Here is a 27,414-nt window from a genome sequence, read left to right as displayed (position 1 = left end):
CAGTGGTAGAAGATAAAATTGGTTCAACAACTGATAGTGCAGCAGTATTTCAACTTTTGACAAACAATGTTAGCATCTGCTTGTTCAGATGTAGAACTTGATTTTGCTTTGTGAAGGCACAGTATCTTATCTAACATCTGTTGAGCATTTGAGATGCTATTCTTAACAAAATACATTTTAGATGTAAATTATCAAGATTAAATTGTTAGCAGTTATCTACATGGAATTTTGTTCAAGGATTTGCCAAATGTCTATTATTTTAGACAATGGTTTAGCATCCCAGATGATGAAAATATTTCTACTAGAGCTGCTCATTTTGTGTCTAATTACTGGAACTAGAACATGAGTATCTCAGTAGTCTAAGTCAATTTGCAATCAATTTTTGATCTGTGAAAACCAAACTTGAGCTTAACATGACCTTGATATGTGTGTCATTTCCTTTTAATCAGTTTTAGGGATAGTAATTACACACAAAAATAAGGTAATTCCATCCAGACCAGAGATGAACTTTTACTATAAAAATGAGTAAAAGATCATAATATATTTAAAAAAATACATCTGGTTTTTTTATTTTAGAGGAAAACACCTTAACAAAATCAAAGGAAGTTTATGATCATATTATTCTCAAGTTATTTTGACCATTGTTTGGGTCATTTTCTTGTCAATTGATTGTAAATTCCTTTTAAGCACCATCACTGAAGATGCTATTGTTACGAGAACAATTCCTGTATTGATGAATGCACACAGTTGCAAAATGACCACTGATGACCTGACTAGAACCTCAAGAGTGTTTTATGCTTATACTCTTTTGCTTTTGATTTCAAAAGTTTTTGAGATAGCTACACTTTGATATTTGTTCTTTTTTCTTTTTCCCTTTTTACCCTTTTTATTCATATGTTCAGAACTACTCACTAGGAGATTATATTTTGAACATACTTTGTCCATAATCACTTTGAAGCAAAGTTTTGAGAGATCTGACCATATTTGATCAATGTTTTATTACAGATCTCACATTTACCTATGATTAGGACAGTTTTGACACCTTATTTTCTCAATGTGTTTTGGACAAAGTTGATTTGGTCCTTTTGAAGGTACTCAACTTGCCTTTGAGCACATGAGAGATTTTGCCTAAAGTTTTATTTCCCCCTTTTTTATGTCTGCAGTATACTAGTGTTTTAAATGAACACAAGTTCTGCTGAACTGAGGTACATACTTTAGTGTTTATTGAAAACATCACAAATATCGAAACAACAATTGAGATCAATTTTGAAAGCATCAAACGATCCCATAATTTATCAGATATTTTACAGATCTGAAAACTATAAGTGACATATGCATGAAAACACTTGTTGTGTGAGATTTGTGTGTCATATGACATCTTGGTTGATTTACAGAGTTTTTGAATAACCATTTTGACCATGATTCACTCGTTACTCTGTAATTCAACTAAATACAACCAATCCTTTAGTATCAATAACTTTTGAGCTGAACTGTTATGTCAAATTGATTGTTAGATCGAATTTGACTGTCCAAGCTCTGATACCAATTGTTAGGATCTGGGGCCGTCATGATAGTGTTTGTTTGCATAAAACGATATGAAATGATATAAGTGCAGCGGAAATGAGAAGCAAACTTTGTAAACACAATCAAAGGAAAGTATAGATTGATAAACAATTGCTTTTAATTGAGTTGAAAGATTTACATAAAAGTAAAAGATTACAATGCAAGCTTACAATCCAAACTCCCCCTCAGCCTGATACACCAGAGTTGGTTGCACAAGATGGAAGGATGAATTGAGGAGAAGAACTCACTCAAAACGATCAAATATAACAGTACAAAATACTGTCATATTTATAGGCAAACCAAACTACTGATAAACTTCAGCTGACGTCACCATGATAGTGACATCTAACGACCTAACAAACTATAAACACGATTCTATACAAACTACTGACATCTAACATCTGATAAGTAATAAAATGTAAAGCTAAGGAAAACTACTGCTTCACGTTCCACTGTTGTAGCCTGAGCACAGATGTTGAATCTTCAGTGCATTCTTCAAAGGTGATCAGTCTTTGAGAGAGCAGTGCTTGAGTCTTCAGCAGTACTTAGGAAACAATAGTAGATAGAGCATCAGTGTTTGTCTTTAGCAGTCGTTGGATGATCATCAGAGTTTGGTTTATCAATTGTTGTAGTTGAGCAGCACTTAAGATCCATCAGCTGTTAGATAACCACTGTCAAGGGGAGAGTTTAGAGTAAACTTCTGCTTATTGTGAATCCATTTTTGTGATCAGGTTTTGGCTTTACATTATCTGTTCCTCTGATAGGGTTCAATCCCAACATCGAGGCTGCAAAAGAAGCAAATTCTCAAAATTTTATATTGTTCAAAGGTTTTAAAGGATGGGTACGGTACTTGGTGCGACAATCAAGGGGTATATATAGCTCTCCGGAGGTCAAAAACAACGCATTGCAATATTGAAAAACCCCAAGATTTTGTTACTAGACGAAGCCACTAGTGCACTTGATAGTCGATCGAAAAAATAGTGTAAGAGGCACTTAAGCGCATGATGGTGAGTCGTATCAGCGTAGTGGTGGCTCATCTGTTGAGTACCATACAGACTGTCACACCATTGTGGTTTTGGAAAAAGGGAAGGTGGTTGAAAAGGGGAACCATGGCTCACTACTAGTGAAAGGGCCAGTTGGAGAATACTACCCCTTGGTTAATCCACGAGAGCCTAACACTACTCACCATACATTGGACGTTGGACTGAAATATGGCAGGATCTCACTTGGTAGATCCAAGAAACTGAAAAATTGATATGTATTTTCTTTACCTTTTCAACTATGTACGATTACTTATGATTTTAAATCAGATTCACTATTTAACTACTTATCTTTAAAAGTTAGTGTATATTAAAAACACGGTTCATAATAGGACCAACAATAGCTCGGTACTAGTCCATAATCTACATGTCGGGTAGGTTGTTAAAATATCATGTGTATATTTTGTCCGTCTATTCCATTTAGTAGTTTCTTGTGGTTTACTTTTATTTTTTTATTGCTTAATTCTTTTGTTACATGTCTGATGTCATTGATGAGGAGTATGGGCTGCTTAGCCTACATGGACTGGGCTGCTGAGTATACATGGGCTGGGCTTAGAAGATATTAAGAGGCTGAAGACATCAAAAGGCTCATGTGCGTGTATTAATGCTTCCGGGTTACTCGGAATCTGTTTATCTTCCTGGATCACATATAAAAAGGTGCTTTGGGATTCTGAGAAAGGCAACTGCATTTTTTGTTCTCTCTGGTTTGTTCTTGCTTCTTCTGTAAGCGATTTAGGGTTTTTATTCGTGTAGTGAATCTCTTTGATTCACTGAGTGCTATTAGGTCGTTTATTTGTGTAGATTGTCGTATTGATAATCTGCAGGTGAGAAGTGAGGTGAGAGATTGTTATTCAGTTCATTGTTATACCTATTAATTCGTTTTTCATAGTTAAAAATATTTGGTTTGAGTTCATTCAGTTTTGATACCTATTGTTTACATGGTATCAGAGCTTTATTAGCTCTTGTAGTCTTGTTGTGGTTAGGGTTCTTTCCACTTTGTTTCCGCTATGATTCGATCTTGTCGATACTGTTCATCTTGGATCTTGGTAGACCACGAGTTGCCATTTCCAGATCTGTTAAAATCGTGTGTCTCGAAATCTGTGTTGTATTCTTGAAGATCCCTTCCCTTAGGGTTTGGGTTGTGTCAGATCTGTCTAAATCTGAGGAGTTACGAGAAGATCTAAGGAGGCTTGGTGATTCGTTCAGTCTGCCGGGTCCAGGATCTTGATGCTTCGATCTTGTATCTGTGACAAAGCTGTCAACACCGATTCAGTGGGTTTTTTTCTGTTCTTGAAGTGCATGCTTAGTGAAGAAATTTTGGGTTCTTGAAGGATTGAAACCCTAGTCTAGGGTTTGTGGTGCTGTTGCAGTGATTCGTGTTGGTCTTTATAATCCTAGATGGTTATAAAGCAAACTGACCGGATCTGTGTAGCTGTTGGTTTTCTATCAGTTCTTGTATCCCTAAGTGAAGGCTGCAAGGCTGATTTGTAGGAGTTATACGCACCCCCTGGTGAGATTGTTCCTTGATTTTCTTCCTTTTATTTTTCTGTTCTTGCATTTAGGCATTTCTGTTGCCGGGCTAGTTGGGCCGGTCTTGATTGGGACACAGGAAGGGTACATCCTGTTGCATTTTATTTGCTAGTTGTTACTTGTTTGTTATTTGACTCCTAATCTGATTGTTATTTGATTCCCTTTCTTTGTGTTCTTGTTGTTGCTGATTTTTAGATTGTGTCTAGGTTTGTCGGGCTCCCTTGATAAGGCTTACAGAGGCACCTTGAGTGATGAACCTCTGATCTGATCCCTGTCAAGGTTTCGCCGCTTTAGGATTTGTTTTGTTGTGATTCTTTTGTGCTTTATAGTTGCAACTTTCTTGTTGTTATTTCTTATTGCTTCTTGATTGTGGGTTATAATGGTTGATGGTCCAGTTGTCATAAGTGGTGGTTCTGGTCCTAGTGATCCACCACCTGAGACACTTGTAAGTAAACTTGATGCAAGTGATCCTTTATACTTGCATCCTTCTGATTCTAGTAACTTGACTATTGTTTCCATTAAACTTAAAGGTTCTGAGAATTACACAATTTGGTCTAATGCTATGCAACTGGCTTTACAAGTAAAAAATAAATGGGGATTCATTGATAAAAGTTGTGTTAAGTCTGAAAATAATGAGATTCTTGCTAGGCAATGGGATAAATGTAAGTCTATAGTTTTAACTTGGATCTTGAATTCCATTAGTGAAGAGTTATATATGGGTAATGTCTTTTCTAAATTGGCTAGTGATGTTTGGTCAGATTTAAAGGAAACTTATAACAAAGTTGATGGATCTGTGGTGTTTGACTTGTATCAAAAATTAATTCATTTAGTCAAAATGGGTCTAGTGTGTCTGAATACTACCATAAGTTGAATGTTATGTGGGGTCAACTAGATCAGATTTTGCAACTACCTACATGTTCTTGTAATGCTGCTAAGGAGTTCAATGATTTTAATCATATGATAAAATTAATGCAGTTTCTAATGGGTTTGGATAATATGTATCAAGGGGTTAGAACTAATCTCTTGATGAAAAAAACATTGCCTACTGTTAAAGAGGCTTTTGCTGTAGTTTCTAGAGAGGAATCTCATAGAAACTATAGCGGTGGTAATAAAAAAAACCCTAACATATCTTTTGTGTTTAAAATCAGTCCGTCAGTTGAGTTTATGAAAAATAACAAAGTTTTAAATCAAAACTTAAAATGTACTCACTGTAATAAAGTAGGCCATACTATTGAGAAATGTTTTGAGATAATTGGATATCCCTCTTGGATAAAACCACCAAGAGGGAATCAAGGTAAGAAAAATAGTTCTAGTAATAGTTCTAAGGTTGATGAGTCAAGTGTTCCCATTACTACTTTAACTGCTGATCAATTGACTAAGTTAATCAATTACAGAACTCCTGAATCATCACAGAGCTGTAATGTTTCAGGTGGGTGGTTCTGTTCAACTGTTTTTAGTTGTCCTGTTTATTCTTTTGGTCAAGATGTAGGTTCAGGTTGGATAATAGATTCAGGGGCTAATAATCACATGTTTAAATCAGATACAAATTTAACTAATTATATTGATGTTTCTAATCTTAAAATACAAGTAAAGCATCCTAATGGGACTAATGCTTATGTAACTAAGATTGGAACATTTAAATTAGCTGATGGTGTAATATTGCATGACGTGTTTGTTGTCCCTGAATATAGTGTTAATCTAATTTCTGTTCATAAATTAGCCAGGGATAATAAATTGTTTGTTGGATTTGATGAACATAAGTGTTATATACAGGACTTGTTAACAGGGAAAATCCTGGTGATTGGTAGTCAACTGCAAGGTTTATACATGTGTGGTAATGCTGTTGTGTCTAATGTGTCTAATTTTAATGCTTATGTGTATAAGCTATGGCATTCTAGATTAGGACACCCTGCTGATCAAGCCATTAAAATGTTTAAAGATACTTTAAACATTTCAACTGTGGTTGATCATGGCCCGTGTGATGTATGCCATAGGGCTAAGCAACATAGGGAGCCCTTTCCTTTAAGTGAACATAAGAGTTCTCAGTTAGGAGAACTGGTTCACTTGGATGTATGGGGTCCTTATAGGATTGCTAGTAGGGAAGGTCACAAGTATTTTTTGACCATTGTTGATAACTATTCCAGGGCTGTTTGGGTGTGTCTTATGAAAAATAAAACTGAAGTTTTTGAAAATATAAGACATTTTGTTAATATTATCGTAACTCAGTTTAAACAAACAGTGAAATGTTCCAGAAGCGATAATGGCTCAGAATTTGTAAACAATCAAATGAGTCAGTTTTGCATTCAGTTGGGAATAGTTCATCAAACTTCATGTGCCTGTACTCCTCAACAAAATGGTATTGCTGAGAGAAAGCATAGGCACTTGTTGAATGTTACTAGAGCTTTACTTTTTCAAAGTAACATACCTGTTAGGTTTTGGAATGAGTGTGTTTTAACTGCTGCTTATCTTATTAATAGGACTCCATCCTCTGTGCTTGCTGGAAAGACACCATATGAAGTAGTGTATAAATTTAAACCCTTCTTGGATCATCTTAGAGTGTTTGGGTGCTTATGTTTTTATACAGTTTTAAATGAAAATGACAAATTGAAAAGTAGAGCAGAAAAATGTGTCTTTATAGGATACTCTCTTGAGAAAAAAGGGTATAAGTTGTTTAGTCTTGATTCAAGATCTATTGTTTTTTCAAGGGATGTGAAATTTTATGAAACCATTTTTCCTTTTAAGGAACAATCTGTTTTTGATAATTATAATTGTAATCCTACTAAAGACATTAATGCTCTAAATTTTTTTGACTTGTATGAAAACTCAGAACCCAAACCTTTTCAAACTGTGGAGGATCCCTATGATGAAAGAAGGGGTCAAGGTGAGACTGATGTGAGAACACAAGATGTTCAGCAATCAGTGAATCTTGATACCTCTAATGTTTAGACTAGTGCTCAGCTGTCTGATGAGGTTCAAGAGTCTGCTGATAGGGCAGAACATGTGAGTATCACAGATGAAGTCGAAATTCCTTCTGAGGGTGACACAGGTGGTTCTGAGACATCTATTCTTCCTAGGAGGTCTTCTAGGACTTCTAGTTTACCAACGAAATTAAATGATTTTTTTTTTGGAAGGGAAGGTTAAATATGGTATTGAGAAAGTGGTTAATTTTGCTAAACTTTGATGTGAAAATAAATGCTTTGCCTCTGTTCTTTCTAAGGCTATTGAACCTAAAAATTATAAAGAGGCTATCCAAGATCCCAGCTGGGTTTCTGCAATGAATGACGAGATTCAGGCTTTGCATAGAAATCACACTTGGGATGTTGTTGACAGACCTAAAAATAAAAATATTGTGGGTTGCAAATGGATTTATAAAATTAAGTATAAATCAAATGGTGAAGTAGAAAGATATAAGGCTAGGCTGGTTGCTAAAGGGTTTAGCCAAAAGGAGAGAATTGATTATGAAGAAACTTTCTCCCCTGTGGTTAAATTAGTAACTGTTAGGTGTATCATTGCTTTGGCTGTGCAGAATGGTTGGAACTTGTGTCAATTAGATGAGAATAATGCTTTCTTGTATGGTGACTTACATGAGGATGTTTTTATGTCTTTACCTGAAGGTTATGGGTCAAATAATGTGTCTAAAGTGTGTAAATTGAACAAGTCGTTATACGGGCTTAAACAAGCCCCTAGAATGTGGAATGAGAAATTAGTTGGTGTGTTACTTGATACTGGGTTTGTACAAAGCAAGTGTGACACCTCTTTGTTTGTTAAAAGTGTTGATGATGTATTTATTATTCTTTTAGTTTATGTTGATGATATTGTCATCACTGGCAATTCCTTTTCTGAAATAGAAAGTGTAAAACAAAGTTTAAAACTAAATTCTTGATCAAAGACTTAGGTCTGTTACAATACTTTTTAGGCATTGAAGTGTTGACTTGTGAAACTGGTATTTGTTTGTCTCAAAGGAAGTATTGCACTGATCTATTGACTGAATATGGCATGCTTGGGTGTAAACTTGTTAGTGTACCTATAGAACAAAGTCATGTTGTAAATACTTTACTTGAAAGTAACTCTGGTCCCTTGGATAATATAACTGGTTATCAACAGTTAATAGGAAAACTCATATACATGTCTCACACTAGGCTGGATATTTCATATGCAGTGCATGTATTAAGTCAGTTTATGCATAGTCCTACTGATGGACATTTAAAACTTGCTTTTCGATTGTTAAGATATCTTAAGTCTTCTCCAGGGAAAGGACTGTTGTTTAGTAAAAATGACTCATTTAATCTGACAGTTTTTTCTGACTCTGACTGGGCAAAGTGTTTGATGTCCAGGAAATCAGTTACTGGGTTTTGTGTCCTTCTTGGTAACTCTTTAATATCTTGGAAAAGTAAGAAACAGTCTACTATGTCCAGGTCATCAGCTGAAGCTGAATACAGGTCTATGTGTGCAGCTGCATGTGAGTCTATTTGGTTAAAAAAATTACTTAGTGAGCTAAAGGTTGTGGGTGAAGTTCCTATTAATCTGTTTTGTGATAACAATGCTGCTTTATCTATAGCAGCAAATCCAGTTTTCCATGATAGGACCAAACATTTCGAATTAGACTTGTTCTTTCTTCGAGATTTAATTGCAAAAGGTGTGATAAAGTGTGTTGGCGTAAAATCTGATAAACAAATTGCTGATATATTCACAAAAGGAGTGTTAGTAAAAGATCATCAAGTTTTATGTCAGGAATTGAAGTTGTATGATTTGTTTAGTTAATGGAATTGTGGGGGGGGGGTGTTAAAATATCATGTGTATATTTTGTCCGTCTTTGTGTTCAATTCCATTTAGTAGTTTCTTGTGGTTTACTTTTATTTTTGTATTGCTTAATTCTTTTGTTACATGTCTGATATCATGTTGAGTATGGGCTGCTTAGCCTACATGGACTGGGCTGCTGAGTATACATGGGCTGGGCTTAGAAGATATTAAGAGGCTGAAGACATCAAAAGGCTCATGTGCGTGTATTAATGCTTCCGGGTTACCCGGAATCCGTTTATCTTCCTGGATCACATATAAAAAGGTGCTTTGGGATTCTGAGAAAGGCAACTGCATTTTTTTATTCTCTCTGGTTCGTTCTTGCTTCTTCTATAAGCGATTTTTCCGGGTTACCCGAAATCCGTTTATCTTCCTGGATCACATATAAAAAGGTGCTTTGGGATTCTGAGAAAGGCAACTGCATTTTTTATTCTCTCTGGTTCGTTCTTGCTTCTTCTGTAAGCGATTTAGGGTTTTCATTCGTGTAGTGAATCTCTTTGATTCACTGAGTGCTATTAGGTCGTTTATTTGTGTAGATTATCGTATTGATAATCTGCAGGTGAGTATTGATAATCTGCAGGTGAGAAGTGAGGTGAGAGATTGTTATTCAATTCATTGTTATACCTGTTAATTCGTTTTTCATAGTTAAAAATCTTTGGTTTGAGTTCATTCAATTTTGATACCTATTGTTTACATAGGTTGTATACGTACCAAAGATTTTATGAGCATTTAACTAAATACACAAACACTACAAAACAAAGGGGTATCACCTACGAACACTTCTGTCGGTTAATCTGTCGGTGTAAGTGGTTACCGATGAGAATTTGTTGGTGAAAGTATGTCCGTAAAATGGGCATGAGTAATTTGGTTTCCGACGGATACCTTAGCAAAAGATTATTGACGGGACTTCTTAGATGTCTAACAAGTCTTCACCAGCCAATAATCGGATACAGGAAAGTCTTCTTTGGTGTAGCATAATTTTGAGGAAATATTTTAGATTTTACCGACAACTCTTTTCATGGTAATCCATTGGAAATGTTATTTAACGGGTGTGCATATTATGGTTGGGTCCGCTTTTTTACCCTTAACCATAACCAATAGCTTCAGTCATGGGATTTCTTTAACCATAACCGAAACATAACTTCAGTTATGGTTAATCGGTTATGAAGCTCGATTATCGGTTAATGGTCTATAATGTAAGTTCAATAAATCTAAATGTTTCTTTATTAGCTTGTTTCATGTAGTAAAAACAAGGTTTATATTCTTTTATCAAATATATTTGGCTTTATAACTTTATATGCTTTTATAAAAAAAATATATAAATTATTATTTAAGGTTGATTTTTTTAGTTTATGTAGACAAGTTAACTCAACAAAGCTTGGGAATCGGTTCGGTTTCAGTCATGGTGGTTAACAAAAGCTTCAAAATCCGATTGGTCGTTTAACTAAGATTTAAAAAATTTGTTACTAAATTAGGTCTCAAGCCAAGATCTTCAAATGCTTTCAACTTCAAATCTTTTATTAGTAAAATATGACCAGGGTTGACATTTTGGAGTCAAACACAGTACTTTTTAGCAAGTTATCATGATGTTCCTATAACAACAACCAAAATAGTTTTTTTTGAACGGCCGACAAAATTTTATTTATTGTAGCAAGATGCTACCCGCCAAATTTACATCAGTTTTACACCATACAATAACCACCAAGCATATAAACTACTGTACTACCACATAAACTAATCACCAAATTTGAACCGGCTCCAATCCTCCCATGTTAAAGACGCCACTTTTGATCTAGACTTTATCCAAAGATACGCCATAGCTTTTATCTCGTCCAACATCTTCACCCAATTTGGAGTTAGTTGTCTGAATAGAGCATCGTTCCTTGATTTCCATATGTTCCAAATTGCCACCAGCACCACAGCGTGTATTGCTTTCCGCTTTTTCTCCGAGCCCGAGCTTGATCCATGTATCGTCAATAAATCCTTCAAACCAAAAGCAATGGTAGGCGGTATACCCCACCAAGTCGCTAAATTTAACCAGGTTATTTGAGCGAAATGGCATGAGACGAAGATATGCTCCGACATCTCGACATATTCACCACAAAACACGCACAACTGATCTTGAATCTGCACATTCCGAGCCGATAATGCTTGCTTCGTTGGTAGCCTCTCCATATCCGCCCTCCAAGCCACCAAACCCACTTTTTTAGGCACCCAGTTATTCCATTTAAACACACTGTCAGGTCTGGATCGATTATATGAGTTGAGCACTTTCTTAATACTTGCAACAGAAAAGTTCCCATTTGCATCGTATTGCCATCTCCAAACATCACGGCCAGCCGACATGTTCGGACAACCAATCAAAGCAACTAGTTGCTGAAATTGATTTTGTTCTGCCACTCCTACTAAAGGCCGAGCCCAAGCCCAGTTCAACACAATACCATTGTCATCCACTTGTACACGGTCAGCAACCATACATTCTTTTACCAACTCTATCTTAAACAAAGCTGGGAATTTAAGATAGAGTGGTAATTATCGGACCAAATATCCAGCCAAAAAGAAACATTCTGCCCGTCCATCAAGCCCGCTGAAATAGCTTGTCGTAGGTCGATGCCAGCATTCAAAAGAACCTGACCAGTGCTGATAATACACTTCCAGGGGCCAGCAATCGAATTTTTTACCGGAATATCACACCAGGCCCTTGGCCGATGGTGTATCGCCCAAATAACCCTTCTCCACAAAGCATTCTTTTCCGATTTAAAGCGCCACCACCACTTTGCTAACATAGCTAAGTTCGCATCTCTGAGAGACCCGAACCCCAACCCCCCAAATTCTATTGGAGCGATAGTTTTTTCCCACGCTACCCAATTCATCTTGGCCTTTTCTTCCGACCCACCCCAAAAAAAACACCCTCCTGATCTTATCCAAGGATTCGAGAACTTTTAAAGGTGCTTTAAACAAGGAAAAGTAATAAGTTGGAAGCGAGTTCAAAACCGACTTAATTAACGTGATCCTCCCACCATAAGATAGAGTTTTGGCTTTCCATAGTGAAAGCCGATTTTTAAATATGTCGACCACAGTTTTCCAATTCCGGGCAAGATTCATATTGGCACCTATCACCAAACCCAAATGTTTAAAAGGAAAAGTACCTTGTTTGCAACCCAATAGGAGAGCCGTGTCTTGAATTTCCTGAACTTCCACCCCAATGCCAAAAATACTACACTTAGCAAGGTTTATTTTTAACCCCGAAGCAAGATAGAAGCATCTCATCAATCTTCGTAGGTTAATAATATTTGAAAGCGCCCACTCACCAATGAACATCACGTCATCCGCATAGATCAGATGAGATAAAAAAGGACCATTACAGGAGACTTTAATCCCATTGAACAAACCGATTGAGGTGGCTTTTTTCATAACTCCGGATAATGCTTCCATAGTGATAAGAAACAAGAACGGAGACAGCGGATCTCCTTGGCGAAGCCCCCGAGAGCAATCGAATTCTCTTGTGGGGGAACCGTTAACGAGAACAGACGCTCTAGCCGAATATAATGTAGCCATCACCCAAGTTCTCCATCTACTCGGGAAGTTCATTTGTAACATAATCAAATTGAGGAACGTCCAGTTAACAGAATCATAGGCCTTATTAATGTCCACTTTGAAGAACATACCTTTCCGCTTCTGCTTCTTTAACCAACAAAGCACTTCATTGAGGACTAACGGGCCATCCATAATGTTTCTTCCCGCCAAAAAGGCCGATTGTTCTTCCAAAATAAGCTTTGCCATCACCCCTTTTAACCGATTAACTAGAACCATTGAAATCACCTTATTAACTACACCAATAAGACTAATTGGCCGGAAATCAGCTGGACCAACCGGATCCTTTACTTTAGGAATCAGGGCAATAAATGAAGACGAGCAGCACTTACTAAGGGACCCATCAACATAGAACTTGTTAAATAACCTAAAAAGGTCATCCTTTAGGCCAGACCAACACCTTTTAATAAATTTGAAATTGAACCCATCCGGTCCCGGTGCTCGATCTCCTTCACAATCCCAAACAGCGGCTTTTATTTCCTCCATAGTAAAAGGGCTCTCCAACATGGAAGCCTCAGAATCAGAGATGGTAGCCAGATTCGGACATACCATTTCCGGTCTAGAAGACATCGGTTCCGTAAACTGTTGAGAAAAGAATGAAAATAAATGCTCTTTAATCAACAGGGGGTTAGTCACCCATTCACCATCAATCATCATGCCATTCAACCTGCTGGAGCTAATGTTAGAATTAATAACATGGTGGAAATAGGCAGAGTTCTCATCCCCATCAATAGCCCATCTAGACCTGGATTTTTGCCTTACATCTAGCAATTTTAACCTACCGAATTCTGCCACGAAACATTTACATTTCGCCCTCTCAGCCAATTCATCCTCCGAAAGCACTCTTTCCTCGGCCAGACTTTCGATACAAGCTAACCTCCTCTTCTTACCACCGTAAGCCCCCTCTCTATTATCCTTTTCTACCTTCAGCCAGGACTTTATATTATTTTTAAACCACCGGAGCTTAATGGCAAAGGCAAGGTCTTCCGGCCCCGAAAAATGAAACAAACCACACTTATGAAGAACAAACTCAAGGAAACCTGGAATCTCGAACCATGAATTAAAGAACCGAAATGGGATGTGGCCAAAGTCTGTCTGGACAGTAGATAAGATAATCGGCCGATGATCAGAAGCTACTCGGTCCAAGGCAATCACCGAAGCATTAGGCCATCTCTCCATAAAGCCTAAGCATACAAGATACCGGTCCAATTTACTCAGTTTTCTGCCATTGTCAGAAATATACGTAAAATTACCCCCACCTATATTGTATTCCACCAAACCTGCCGATAGAATAAATTGATTGAAAGCATCTGCATTTGTTTCAATGAATTCAGAGTTCAGCCTTTCATTAGCACTACCAACCTCGTTGAAATCTCCCATTATAACCGATAGACCTTGTAGTGAATTCCTAACCCCCAGTATTTCCATCCAAAGAGATCGCCGACTAACCGCATCATTAGGAGCATAAACATTGATAAAATTAAGCCTACAATCAGTTTGTACAAGGGATCCCGAGACAACAATAAAATACCGATTATGAATAATATTCTCACACCTGAAAACTGTAGGACACCATAAACAAGCCAAACCGCCTGACCTGCCTTGCGAATTGACCACAGCAACTTTATATTCAGCTCTACCCCAAAATTGATTAAACACAAAAGCTTCTGAATCTTGCAACTTAGTTTCTTGTATCGCGAGAAAATGAATCCCATAGCTAGTCTTTAGTCCTCGGATCCATTCCGACTTCCGGCTACTCCTCACCCCCCTTAAGTTAACAGACAAACAATTCATCTGGAATTATTGTTTGCACCTTCTTCAGCAATTGCCTGCTCCGTCACTGCTTCAAAGCCATTCAAATCGACCCCAATTAGTGAACCAACATGAACTGTAGCCACCATCTCTTCCCGAACAGCTTCTAGGTTTGGATTACCATGGTCCATACCGGAATTACTAGCCCCGGGATCAAAATCCGTATTGCAATTTGGGGGAACACCATCGACATTTTCTGTCACACCATTGACATCTTCTACGGTGCCTGACTCAGCCCTAGCAGGGGTATTCAGATCCAGCGATTCCATGTTAGTGTAGGTCTGTTGACAATAAGATCTTTGAGAAGGGCCTTGTGTCGATCCAATTGACGGTGGGCTTCTGTCCTCTCTATTCCTCTTGCAAAGACTAACAAGTGGAGTTGGGCCCTCACCTACTAACTCAACAGTAGGCCCAAAAGAGTTCAAGCCCGGTTGCACATTGTCCTCCTTATTTTTATTAAAGTTATTTTCCCCCTCATTAATGTCAACATTACTCCCAACATTATTATTAAGCACATTATCCCCTCCATCAAATTCAATATGACCGTTCGCATGCGCCACCACAGCCTCCTCCATATTTATATTTTGATTTTTTCCACTAGTATTAATTCCCATAGACGGTTGGCCTCCCAATGTTCCTTGATTCTCTTGCGGCTCTTCATTCTCCACCGGTGAAGATTCCGGCACATCGTTCATCATGTCTTCCGCCGGATTCTGGGCGTCATCGTGTCCTCCTACTACCCCATGTTTGATTTCACCCTCCTCCAACTCCTCCGTATCGTCCGAATCATCTGATTCCCCATCCGAAATCCACTCCGATTCCGAGTCCGAATCCATTAAGCTACCTGAATTCCCGCTATTAAAACCAGATTGCCATTGCCCAAAAGATTCCGAAACCCGGATGACTATACTTTTGTTATTCCACTTGACCACCACCGCCTCCTCTATTCTAGACAACTGGGCAGTAAGAACTATAAGTGAACCAGTTGAGTTATCCTCTTCCTGCCAAGAAAAAGCCGATTGCTGTACTACATCCCCGAATAATCCACCAATTCTGTCGTAAAGTTTATTATCTCTAATGATGAACGGCACACCAGATATGTTTAAACGCGCAAGACGGCTGAATGGGATATCTTCACCATGCCAAATAAAGTATTTTGAAAAAATCTTATCAAAAAACTGGGAATGAAGATCCATGCACGTGCTAGCATATAACTTATCCTTGAATGTTAAGATATACGTCATACCCCCGACATAGGACAAATCTACACCAGCCATACCTTCTCCTTCAATTTCCTGCCGAAACTTACCTAATGTCATAATCTCCTTAGCATGACCCATCACCGATCTGCCGATACAGTGTAGCGGATAAAGTGAGCCTTTTCCATCCACTGTTATTACCTTGGCACCATGACCACTATCATCCTTTTTACCCTTAAGCAAATCCGCATAAGATGTCCCTTCCTGTATAAATGACGAACCGGCCGGTCCTTGTCCCGGCATTTGATTCTTCCTGGTATGTTGCTGGCCATTATTGTTACCACCAAAACAATTATTATTATAGTAATTTGCTGTCCGATTACTATCTTTGGTCGCCATTCTCTTCTGCCATGATTCGCCGGGGCGTAATTGAACTTTTTATGATCTTTATCGTATTTGGCCAGGGAGACAATTACTTTCATATCAAACATCTTGACCGTGTTCATGACCACCAGGGTCTCCTTCACATTTTCCAAACCAACGTATCGAACGAAACCAAAACACCTCCCTCTAGCGTCTCTCTTACGAGCCACATATACATCTGAGATGAATCCATACGGTTGAAACGCCTGCCACAACACGTTTCTTGTAACTCGGTCAGAGTTATTCTGCACAAGGAAGGTCCGTTCCACGCCATCCCCTCTACTTTTTCTGTTTTTTCGGTACTGCACATCCGACCACGGTCCACCATTATCATGGGCTCCCTCTTCATCAACCATGGAAGCCATTTAGGAAACCACGGGAAACCTATACGGCGAATGGATTAGACAAGAGACCAGATAGAATGAAAGGTTAGATCTAGATGAACTCCAATGAGCCGATCGATTAAACCTCGCACGCTAGCCAGAATCAGGCCATCATCGTCGAGCACGCATAACGAGTTCCGGGCGGCGATATGGGAGAAGAAGAGAGAGACAACCAAAATAGTATATAGCTCTTCTTATTAACACAGTGTTATATGGTCACAAGCTTTTTTCTTCTTTAAAAATGAAGCATCCAGATGAGATTTGGAGGGCAGTTATTATCTATGTTTGACCTAGTTAACTTGCTCTTGGTTAAGGTTGACTTCATTTCAACTTGATCCATCATTGATCTTTTAGATATGAATTCTGACTCTTGACTTCACATTGGATTACAAATTCGCACACCCGTGTTTTGCTGGTCTTTTTTAGCCATTTTTTGTTGGGTCCTACAACAATGTTGATGTAGACAAACTGTTGATCCGCGTAATATATAGTTACATGTTTGATTTTTTTTTTGTTTCTTGCAGTATAATTTTATTTGTGATATTAAAACTTCCTTTCAGGCCTAGGTGTTGATTATTTTAGTGTAATTGGATTGACTTGTTGATCTAAGTGTATCATAATATACATCAAACAAGTTAAGAGAGTGTGGAATGCACGCTTGAAAAGTTCGAGGGAGCCATCAAATTGTTTCAATTAGAAAATGTCGTACACGACTCTTAGATTATCCAAGCATTCGTTTATTTTAGATATTCCCCAACACTAGGTTCACATGAAGTTCATAAGATTATATAAAAAAATATCTTATTTATTCAAAACAATACAAATACTGACCATAAAGAATTTCATACATAGCATGTCCCACATATAAACTGACAAAACTATCACACAAAAAAAAAAGAAAGAAAGAAAACAAAAAAAAGTGAATATCATGGACAATAACATAATGTTGCCCAATATAATGGTTAATAACTTAGAACGCCATGGCATATGTGGCAACAAATATCAAAAATATTATAGGAATAGTTGTGAATCTTATTGAAGTTGCATCTGAAGAACCATTATCTGTTGATGGCACGGTCTTTGTTTCAGTGCCTGTACCTGAAGGGGATCCTGGAGACAAAGAAGGTGTTGTTCCTGAAGGAGAGTCGGTTGGAGAAGCAGCTGCCCAATTTGAAAACACAGAACAAAGAACAAGTTTATAAATTGTAGTTGGTTGGTTTTGAAAATGCAAACTAATGAAATTTTTCTAAACTAGAGCTGAAAAATTAGACTCATTTAGCTATGAATAAGTTGATTTGGTATTTTGGGTTATGCATAAAACCGTTTAATCCTGTTATTCAAAAGGTTAAAGGTTTATAAATAATAATGATTATTTTAGCATATTTGACACACTGAAAATTTTAAAAATACCTTTCTGGATACCCCGCCCGCCCATGTTGACATATAACATATATTTGGATATGATCAACTAATATGTAGGCTTTTAGAACATATCACAAATCACCAGTTGACTTTTCTTAACTCTTGAGGTAACCTTTTGATCATTTGTAATTAAATTGTGTCACAATGATGGGACAATAGTTTGAATAAAAACTTGGTAACTGAATGTTTAGATCATTACCATTGCATTGACTGGTTGGTGGTGTCTGAACATTGCAAGCCTTAGGCAACTCAAGAGCCTGAGTTTGGTTAATATTAAGTCCTAAAGACGAGCCACCGCCGTTAAGAACTTGACACAGGCACTGTGGTTGTGACCGGACCACACTAGACAGTTGGGTGCAGCATCCTGATGATGGTGTCGATGTGTTGCCCGAAATGTAGTTTAGGCATGGAGACAAACTAACTAAAACACTTGTGCAACTTGAAGTTTGAGCCATTGAGCTTCCATATAGGGCAGCCATTGTGATCACTAGGATCATTAACATTGTGTTGGTTTTTTGATATTGTGCCATTTGGGATTTTGGTCTTTTTTGTGTGTGTAATTTTTGTTGAAGAAGATGATCTGACTTTGAGGTTTTGGTTTAGTCTGGAGGTTTTGTGGTTCTATATATAGGGGAATTGGTATGACTTGAGTAAACTTGGGTCCACAAGAGTAGGTAACCTACTTATCCTATTTTATGGTATTACCTAATAGCTACTAAAAGATATGATCCAAAGGGAAATGTATAGTTTTGATACGCATATTGTTTAACTAAACTGGTTGTGTTTGAGTCAGCCTGGTGATACGTAGTTTAACTAAACCAGTTGTGTTCAGTTTCTGGTTGAATCCAACTATGTGTTTAACTAGGGCTGTAAACGAACCGAACGAACACGAACAAGACCTTGTTCGTGTTCGTTCGTTAAGGAAATAAATGTGTTCACAAACGGTTCATGAACACTTACCGAACGAGATTTTATGTTCGTGTTCGTTCATTAAGGAAATGAGCGTGTTCGCGAAACGTTCACGAACAAAAATAAATTTGGCGAACGCGACGAAGGATAAAGATAGATGGCCCAGAGAGTAGCACTCGAACTTGAATCCCTTATTGTGGAACGGATGTCGATCATATTCGTGGATGTAAATAATGAGAAATGAAAGGGAAATGATGCATAAACAAGGTGAAAGTGGGTTCCCTAGTTTAATTGTTAGGAAAATAAAATAAATAAAAGTTTAATAATATAAAAAGTACAAATAAAATATAAGAAAGTACAAAGATCTTCAATTAACGCAAATATACGGATATAAACGAACGCAAATCAACGAATGTTCACGAACACCTTACCGAACGTTCACGAACACAATCGAACGAACGAGACATCTGTTCATGTTCGTTTATTTAACTAATCGAACGAAATTTCTTGTTCATGTTCGTTCATTTATTAAACGAACATAAACGAACTTCCCGCCGAACGGTTCACAAACTGTTCGCTGAACGTTCGGTTCGTTTACAGCCCTATGTTTAACTCAACCGGTTGTGTTCGAGTCAATCTGGTAGGTACCTGAATTGAACTTTTTAATTTATCTTTCAAAAAAAATATCTTTTTTTCCCATACCTTAAACTTGTTGGATATCTTATTCCACAATTTAAAAACTTAAAATAAAAATTAACATGAGGTTTTATAGTGTTATTGTAAATTTTTTATTTTATAGTACCATTTGTAAAAGTAAATTAGAATAAAATAAATTTTGGATTAAACAAGTTGTATTCTTCTCAACTCATGTATTGTGTTTGAATCCATATGTCTCACGCCAATGATCTCTAGATCAAGTGGTGGAGAGCTTGCATCTCTCTTGAGAGATGCAGGTTCGACTCCCACTTGGTGCAGAGTGAGACACCGGTGGGCAATGATAGAAGACCCAGGGAAACTTGGGTTGGATCCTTGAGCCAAACGGGTTTTACCGGTAATTTCACCGTCGTGCCTACGGACGGGTGGGTTACCGCGTTTTTCCCGGAATTGGTGGTGGACGCGAGTTACTTTTGGAGTACTCCGTTTGTCCAGTGGATGCCCTAAAAATGCTCGGGATTGAGTTTGTTGGCCGTTAAAAGAAATCCATATGTCTCACCCGGAAACACAAATCCATTATCATTCTACTTTTCATCATAGAAGTGACACTTGGCTTAGATCTCAACCACTCCCCATCACAGTTACAAGAAAAGTTTAAATATTGTTTGGTTTGGTTCCTACTAATTTAATAATTTTAATTTGAACTCCATCATAACCATATATTTTAGTTCTTGAATATTTCTTGGCTATAAGGCGGGACCAAATCTAATGTAATTAGGTATCTAGATGACCTGCTTTTTAACCAACCAAATTGTATATATTCTTAAAATCAATGGTCGGTGGCTGTCACATCACAGCCACCGCCATCTTCTATATATATAAAATGTGTGCCATAAATGAAACTAAAATCTTAAACTTGGTCTGGTGGTTGTTATGTATGAATTGCAGCGAGAGAGTACAGGGTTCGATTCCCTCCACCATATTATTTTTTTTCTTTGAGATTGCAATGGCAGCATCCAGTCAAAAATTAGATATGATTCATTATAACCAATATATATTATTTAACTTACTATTTTATCATTATCTAACTAATGTTTTTTACACTAGAATTAAGTATTCTTTATCTTTTTATCAAAATTAATCAAGTATTTAAATTCACACAACCTTTTTAATTGCTAAATCAATATATTCTATAATACGAAAAAAATCATTTAGTTTTTTTTTAAGTTAATTAATGATTTTTTTTTGAACGGCGTAATTAATGAATTAGATTTCATTTTTGGTATATTACAATTTTATTTTGTGGGTTTTTCCTTTTGGTTGTTACAGCTAGCGATTGGTGATACCGTATCAGTAATTTACCAGTCGCGTAGCGTAACAAACTGAGCCAACATCGACAAGTTTAAATTACTTTTACAACTTTACACCGCAACGTGCTTAACTACGTTAATGTCTAAATTACTTTTACGACTACACGGCAACGTCCGAGACACTCTTTTTTATCTATGTCTAATGCCGTTAATGTCACAAAGTAACGTGTGTAACAAGATAAAAACAGGTAATGTTACGCGCACACACTACACGTTAATGACATCATTGTGCCGGGTGAAACGAATTCAATAACGCGACATAGCCGCCGCAACGCGCGGCACATGTCAAAATCCTAGTGGAATCTGTTAAATAACCACCAAACTCTATTAACAAATTCTTTTTTTATTAATTTGGTAAGATATACACGCACGCAAGTAAATAATAAATAAAAAGGAAGAAAATAACAAACCATGACCTGATTAAGTTCGACCGGAGATTTTATCCGAAAAGAACTTGAGATGGGTTAAACGAGGATTTCATATCACTACATATATGTTTCTATTTTTTATTTTTTTTTTACGGCGACTTTCTTGTGTTTTGGCCACCATAAGTCATTTTTCTATTGCCTTAGGGTGTACCTTAACATCTAGGGTGTTAACGATGACGTGACATGTTAACCGGCATTGCACACCACTCTCTCCTTTTGTTAAGGGGTGTTAAATAGATTATATGTTAACAAGATGTTAAGAGATTATCTTAATTTGTTTTCTTTTTTTTACACTCAAACAATTAAAAGTTTTTACACCCAAACCATTAAAAGAATAAACTTAAGGGGATTAAACTATTTCCTTGTTGTGAGGTAAAATGAAATGAAGAAAAGTAAATGATATGACATCTAGGTGGTATTAAGGATTGTTAAAGTATATCACAAGACCTAACTAGCAATAACTAGTTTTAGGGAAAATGTTATCGAATTAAAATATTTTCTTTAATATTCGGCGATACCAATGGATGTATATCAAGACATCTCATGTCCATAACACGACTGTATGAGATGAATAAAGCTTATTTTTGTAATCACTTATTGATTAAAAGTAGACCAACTGAAAATGTTTATAAAAATAAGCAAACTGACTCAACAATACATAAAGGACGGCCCAATAATTTTGGGGCTTAAAATTAATAAAAAAATTGAGGCCTTCTTTGGAAAAACTAAGCTTGTACTTTCCAAAAAAGTATTCTTTTAGCTTCACAAGTTGCGATTGAGGCCTTCTTTGAATTGATGCCACAAGTTGCGGGTCGTTTTTTTAACGTGATTTGAGTATATTGGTTTTTTTTTTTTTTAATAATTGCTTATCGATTAAAAGTAGACCAACTGAAAATGTTCATAAAAATAAGCAAAAAAATGTATTATAGTTGACATGACTTATTTCTGAAAAAAAAAAATAAGTCAAAATGCAAACAACTTGAATTTATACCAATACGTACATAAAATTAAGCACGTCAAACTCGAGTTTGTCAAAATGTTATTACATCGAAATGTAAACAAACTTTAATTTATACCGACACGTACCTAAATGTCAAAACGTAGACTAACTCAAAATGTCTTTAAAATAAGTAACAAACGTAGTATATATGACATGACTCATGAAATGTAAAGTACTATGTACTTTAAAAAATATTATGTCAAAACATAAACAAAGTTGAATTTATATCGTCATGCACATAAAAATAAGCATGTAAAACTTAAGGAGGTCAAATGGCATTTTACAAAGTTTTTATTAGTTAAAAGGGTGTAAATGTGAATGTTAAAATTTGAAAAAAGTGTGATTAAAAAAAAAGACAAAGTTGTTTAAGCTAAGTGGTCAACCATTTATATATATAATCATAAGTTAAATATAAACTAAAAGATACTTGAAATAGGGGGAAAATGTATTGAACTGATCTTTATTTTGAGAAAAATAAAGTTTACTTAGAACATGTGTAGTAGGGCTTAAAACTAATGCTTCTCCTTTGGACATGAATTGACATTTGGCATACGGGAGAATTATGAGGCTTGAAGTTAAAAAGAGGCATAGTGGTATAATGTCCTATAATGCCCAACAATAATTACCCAAATATTATCTTTTATAAAAAAATAAAACAAATAATATTAATTGGAAGGTTCTTATTGGTCAAACACAAGTGGAGGAGGCGTGTTAAAAAACGGCAAACACATTTTTGGACAAAAAAACGCCCCAGGGGCGGTGTGCGGGGCGTTTTATGATATTATTGGGCAAAAACACGGCTAAAACTCTTACCACTACGACTTGTGTTAAAGAAAATTGGATCGTTAGGCTACCTCTTTGGCGTTTTTTTTACACTTTATGGTGCTTGCACTGCATGTGCTTTGTATGGGATTTTATCGTTGTAGGGCATGTTAGTCATTTGAATTGGATTTTTTCTAAGTTATACATGTTGTAAATTGTAACTTTTATATTAATTTCAATCTAATTACAATACCCGATCAGTTAATTACAATCATTGTTCATTATTGTTTTCCATTTCATAAGGCTATATTGTAATAACCGAATAATAAAAATAATAATAACTACAAATCTATATTTATATCTATACTATATAATAAAATAGGGAAAAGATCGAATATAAAGTTAATTTTGGCTAGGAAGGATAGGAAGCCATAGGATTATGACATGTGGTAAATTTTAAAATAAAGAGAAAGGGTATTTTAGTCAATCTCATCATTTCTTCTTCCTTCTTCTCCCTACTTACTTCAAAACCCACCATTTTCAAAACCCACCTTCTCCAACCTTTTCTTCACTTACTATCTCAATAATCACTACATTATAGTGTGATTTTCGTCATCAATCAATGATTCAACCACCCGATCAATGTGTTCTTCAGCTTTTTTTCGAAGAAAACCTAGTTTAATTTCATTCAAAATCTCGTTTTTTCTGGTGATTTTGAAGATAATCGCTCCATTTGTTCGATTCAATCGCTGATAAGTGTTTCTATCATTCAAATTTCGTCAATTGATGAAGAAACCAGCTTCGATCCATGTAAGAAATTCTTTAATTTCATTTTCACGATCTGGGTTTTTATTTAGTCATTGCGTTTTACGATCTTGGCGGGGGTCCGGGGGCGGCAGCCCCTGGTAGCGGGGTCCAAGGGGCAGAGCCCCTGGCTGGGGTTGACAGACAATTCACAAACGCATCAGAAAAAATAATTTTCTAAAAATTGGCTTATTTCGAAGACAGTAATTCGTAGACAATTCAGACAGTTCACAGACAATTCACAAACAGTTCACAAACAGTTTTATGTGTCCATTGCGTTTTAGAAATAAGAGAGTTTTATGTGTTTTCTGCCTATTGCGTTTTAGAAAAAACACATTTTTAAGTATCTTTAGTCATTGCGTTTTAGGTAAAACACATTTTTGAAGTGTTTTTAGTCATTGCGTTTTAGGTAAAACATATTTTTAGGTGTTTTCAGTCCATTGCGTTTTACAGAGAACACTTTCTTTTGTTTTTTTAGGTCATTGCGTTTTAGAAATGAGACATTTTTAAGTGTTTTCTAGCCATTGCGTTTTACAAATAAAACATTTCTTTGTGTTTTCTGACCATTGCATTTTACAAATAAGACATTTCTTTGTGTTTTTTGTGCATTGCGTTTTAGGTAAAACACTTTTTTATGTGTTTTCAGTCCATTGCATTTTAGAAATAAGACATTTCTTTGTGTTTTCTGGCCATTGCATTTTACAAATAAGTCATTTCTTTGTGTTTTTTGTGCATTGCGTTTTAGAAAAACGTCATTTTTTAGGTTTTTTTTTCATTGCGTTTTACGTAACTGGTGGTTTATCTATTGCGTTTTACACAACTGGGTTTAATTTTTTTTTTAAATATAGCAATAGTATACTTGTTTTAAAGATAAAAAAACGCTCGTTTTTTTGGTGCAATTTTTATAAAAAAATAATGTCGTATGAAAGAGTTATTAACGTTTAAAAAATGGGGGGGGGAATTGGAGGAGAGAGAAACTATTGGCTTGGATTGACTAGAATGCCCTTGAACAAACTCACGCGCCTCTTTTCTTCCTTTTAATTTCCCTGATTTAATCTTAGCCCTTGATTAACTTAATGGATGGTCAAGATCACTTCCTAACCTTTCTAGCCAAATAAACTTCCTATTGTATCTCCACCCTAATAAAATAAATCATATGAGAAGACATGTCATTAAATAAGAAGCTCTTCAATGTATTTTTTGATCTAAATAGAGTTATCCCATTTATTATAATTAGATTAGATAAACTTCTTAAACTTCAAATATATCTACTTTTTTAAATGATAAAACTAGAGAAGGTTCCCAAATATACCTTATGGGGATGGGGATGATCGGTATTGACGCATACTTTTAAATTAATCATTTACAAATTAAAGACTAGGGATGAGGTTTTAGAGTAAATATTAATGTATTTGTGAACTGAATGAACAAATTTTGACTATTGATTTACATCATCAAATTGTAAAATACACTAGTGTATTTTTATTATAAAATCCTGATCACTAGTGTTCACAATTAAACGAGTTGCTCACAAATAAACCGAACTTTTAAAGACCACTACCAAAAAAATAATTATTCAATAAAAAAAGTATTCGTCTTCCATATATATCTTGCCAAGATTTAATTAACATAACTAAATTAATAATCACATCTTATGTATTTGCAATTACATGAATTATGCATCTACTGATATTTAAATCAAAATTTATTGGATATATTAAATTTCAAGGCAAAAGATCAAATACAAATAATCTTAACATACTAAACATACAAATTGAAGGAAAACCCAAAAACACAAGGTGGCATTTTTGTAATTACCACCAACTATCAAAGTTACAACCAAAAATACCTAAAAAACACAAATTTTTTTTTAACATTTTTTATTAAAAAATCGCTACATTTCGTTAGCAAAAAAAATAAATAAATAAATAATTTTTTTTTGGCTGCTACTAAAAGTAGCGATTTTTTAATAAAAAATGTTAAAAAAATAAAATAAAATAATTTGTGTGTTTTTTTTAATTTTTTTAGATTTTTTTAGGTTTTTTGGGGGGTTTAGTTTTTAGCATTTTAGCTTGGGTTGGGGGGGGGGGGGGGGTTAGGTTTTTTTGGGGTTCGGGGGGGGGGGGGGTTAGGTTTTTTAGGTTTTTGGGGGGTGGGTGGGGGGGGTAGGTTTTTGGGGGGTGGGGGGTTTAGGTTTTTTTTTGGGGTGGGGGGAGTGGTTAGGTTTTTTTAGGTATATTTGTAGAGTAACTTTGATAGTTATTGATAATTACAAAAATGCCACCTTGTCTTTTTGAGTTTTCCTTCAATTTGTATGTTTAGTATGTTAAGATTATTTGTACAAAAACTTTACCCTAAATTTCAATGTCTATCAAATTTTGGTACGTAAAAGAAAACAAAATATTATATTTATTTTGTGAAAAAGTTTAGTAAAGGTATTTTAAAATAGAATTTAGTAAAACTGTGAGTAGCTGAGTATCATGTTAATTGAAATTGTTTATTATTAGTTAGATTAGAATATTAGATTAACTAAAATTAATACTATGCCACATGAGCGTATTTAACTAATAACAAAATAAGCATAAATACTCTTTTTTTAATTAAAACTACAAGTAATAATAAAATACATAAATAATCACATATAACAAAATAAGATGTATCTATATCTACCTATACTATATAATAAAAAAAAACCATTTTGGGAACACTTGTCATCATATTAGGCCATGTTTTATAGATAAGTATTTTTTTAGTTTAATCTTTTCTAATTAATTATAGATAATCATCCTACTAAATATTATTTAATTTAATTTCTTATGGATAATTATTATTTAGTTTAATCTCCTTCTCATTTAAAATATTATTTATTTAACTAATAGAGTAAATTATGTTTTGGCCCCTGTGGTTATATCATTTTTACTCTTTTAGCCCAAATAGAATTTTTAACATCTGAGCCCCAACGTCTTTTTTTCTAATCTTTTTGGACCCTGACGTCTTTTTTCTAACCCTTTTGGCCCCTAACATTTAATGGATGGGGTTAGTGTTAGTGGCCAAAAGGGGTTAGAAAAAAAGACGTTGGGGGCTCAGATGTTAAAAAAATTCTTTTTTGGGCTAAAAGGGTAAAAGTAATATAACCACAGGGGCCAAAATCATAATCTACTCTAACTAATATTATTTATCATTTATACATTTACGGAGTTTTAAATAATGGGTTAAATTTATTGAGATTTCGTAAACAAATTTTGCTACAACAAAATAATCTATTTATATCAATCTAAATTTTTGTCTATACTATATAATAAAACATTAATGTCTGACACATGTCGTTGTAGGTATTTATTTTATGATTTACTCGCCTCACTTCCAAACTTATCTTATATTAATTAAATGAATAATGAGCTAATATTAAATTTTATCCTACTTTAAATTTTGAATACCATTCTTCTATTTTTCTAATAAAATATTATTCGAAATTGTAAATTGTTAATTTAAAACATTTTTGTAACATCCCGAAAATATAAAACTTTATACTAAAATTATAAAGTATCAAATAAACAAGAACAAACTAATTAGGACGAAATAACCCAGTTAGTTATAAGACTTGTGTTAACTCAAAAGTGGGTTAAAAGCGCCTAAATATGAACTAAAAGAAATTAGAGGGACTAAAAGTGTTTAAATGGAAACTAATTATAATAAAAACAATTTATTAAACATAATACACACA

General features: G+C 35.4%; 1 protein-coding gene across 1 annotated transcript; it reads right to left on the bottom strand.

Moving 5' to 3' along the window:
• Positions 1-17,125: 17,125 nt before the first annotated feature.
• LOC110886266 (non-specific lipid-transfer protein-like protein At2g13820) lies at positions 17,126-18,343 on the bottom strand. The gene is made up of 2 exons (XM_022134041.2): positions 17,963-18,343; positions 17,126-17,502 (listed from the first exon to the last, which is right to left on the bottom strand). Exons 1-2 carry the CDS (start codon positions 18,291-18,293, stop codon positions 17,312-17,314), a joined length of 522 nt encoding a protein of 173 aa, XP_021989733.1. The 5' UTR covers positions 18,294-18,343; the 3' UTR covers positions 17,126-17,311.
• Positions 18,344-27,414: the final 9,071 nt, after the last annotated feature.

This window comes from Helianthus annuus, chromosome 11 (genome assembly GCF_002127325.2).
Source record: "Helianthus annuus cultivar XRQ/B chromosome 11, HanXRQr2.0-SUNRISE, whole genome shotgun sequence".
NCBI classification, from domain to species: domain Eukaryota; kingdom Viridiplantae; phylum Streptophyta; class Magnoliopsida; order Asterales; family Asteraceae; genus Helianthus; species Helianthus annuus.
Note: the sequence above shows the minus strand (reverse complement) of the source record. Positions and strands in the feature narration are given on the sequence as shown.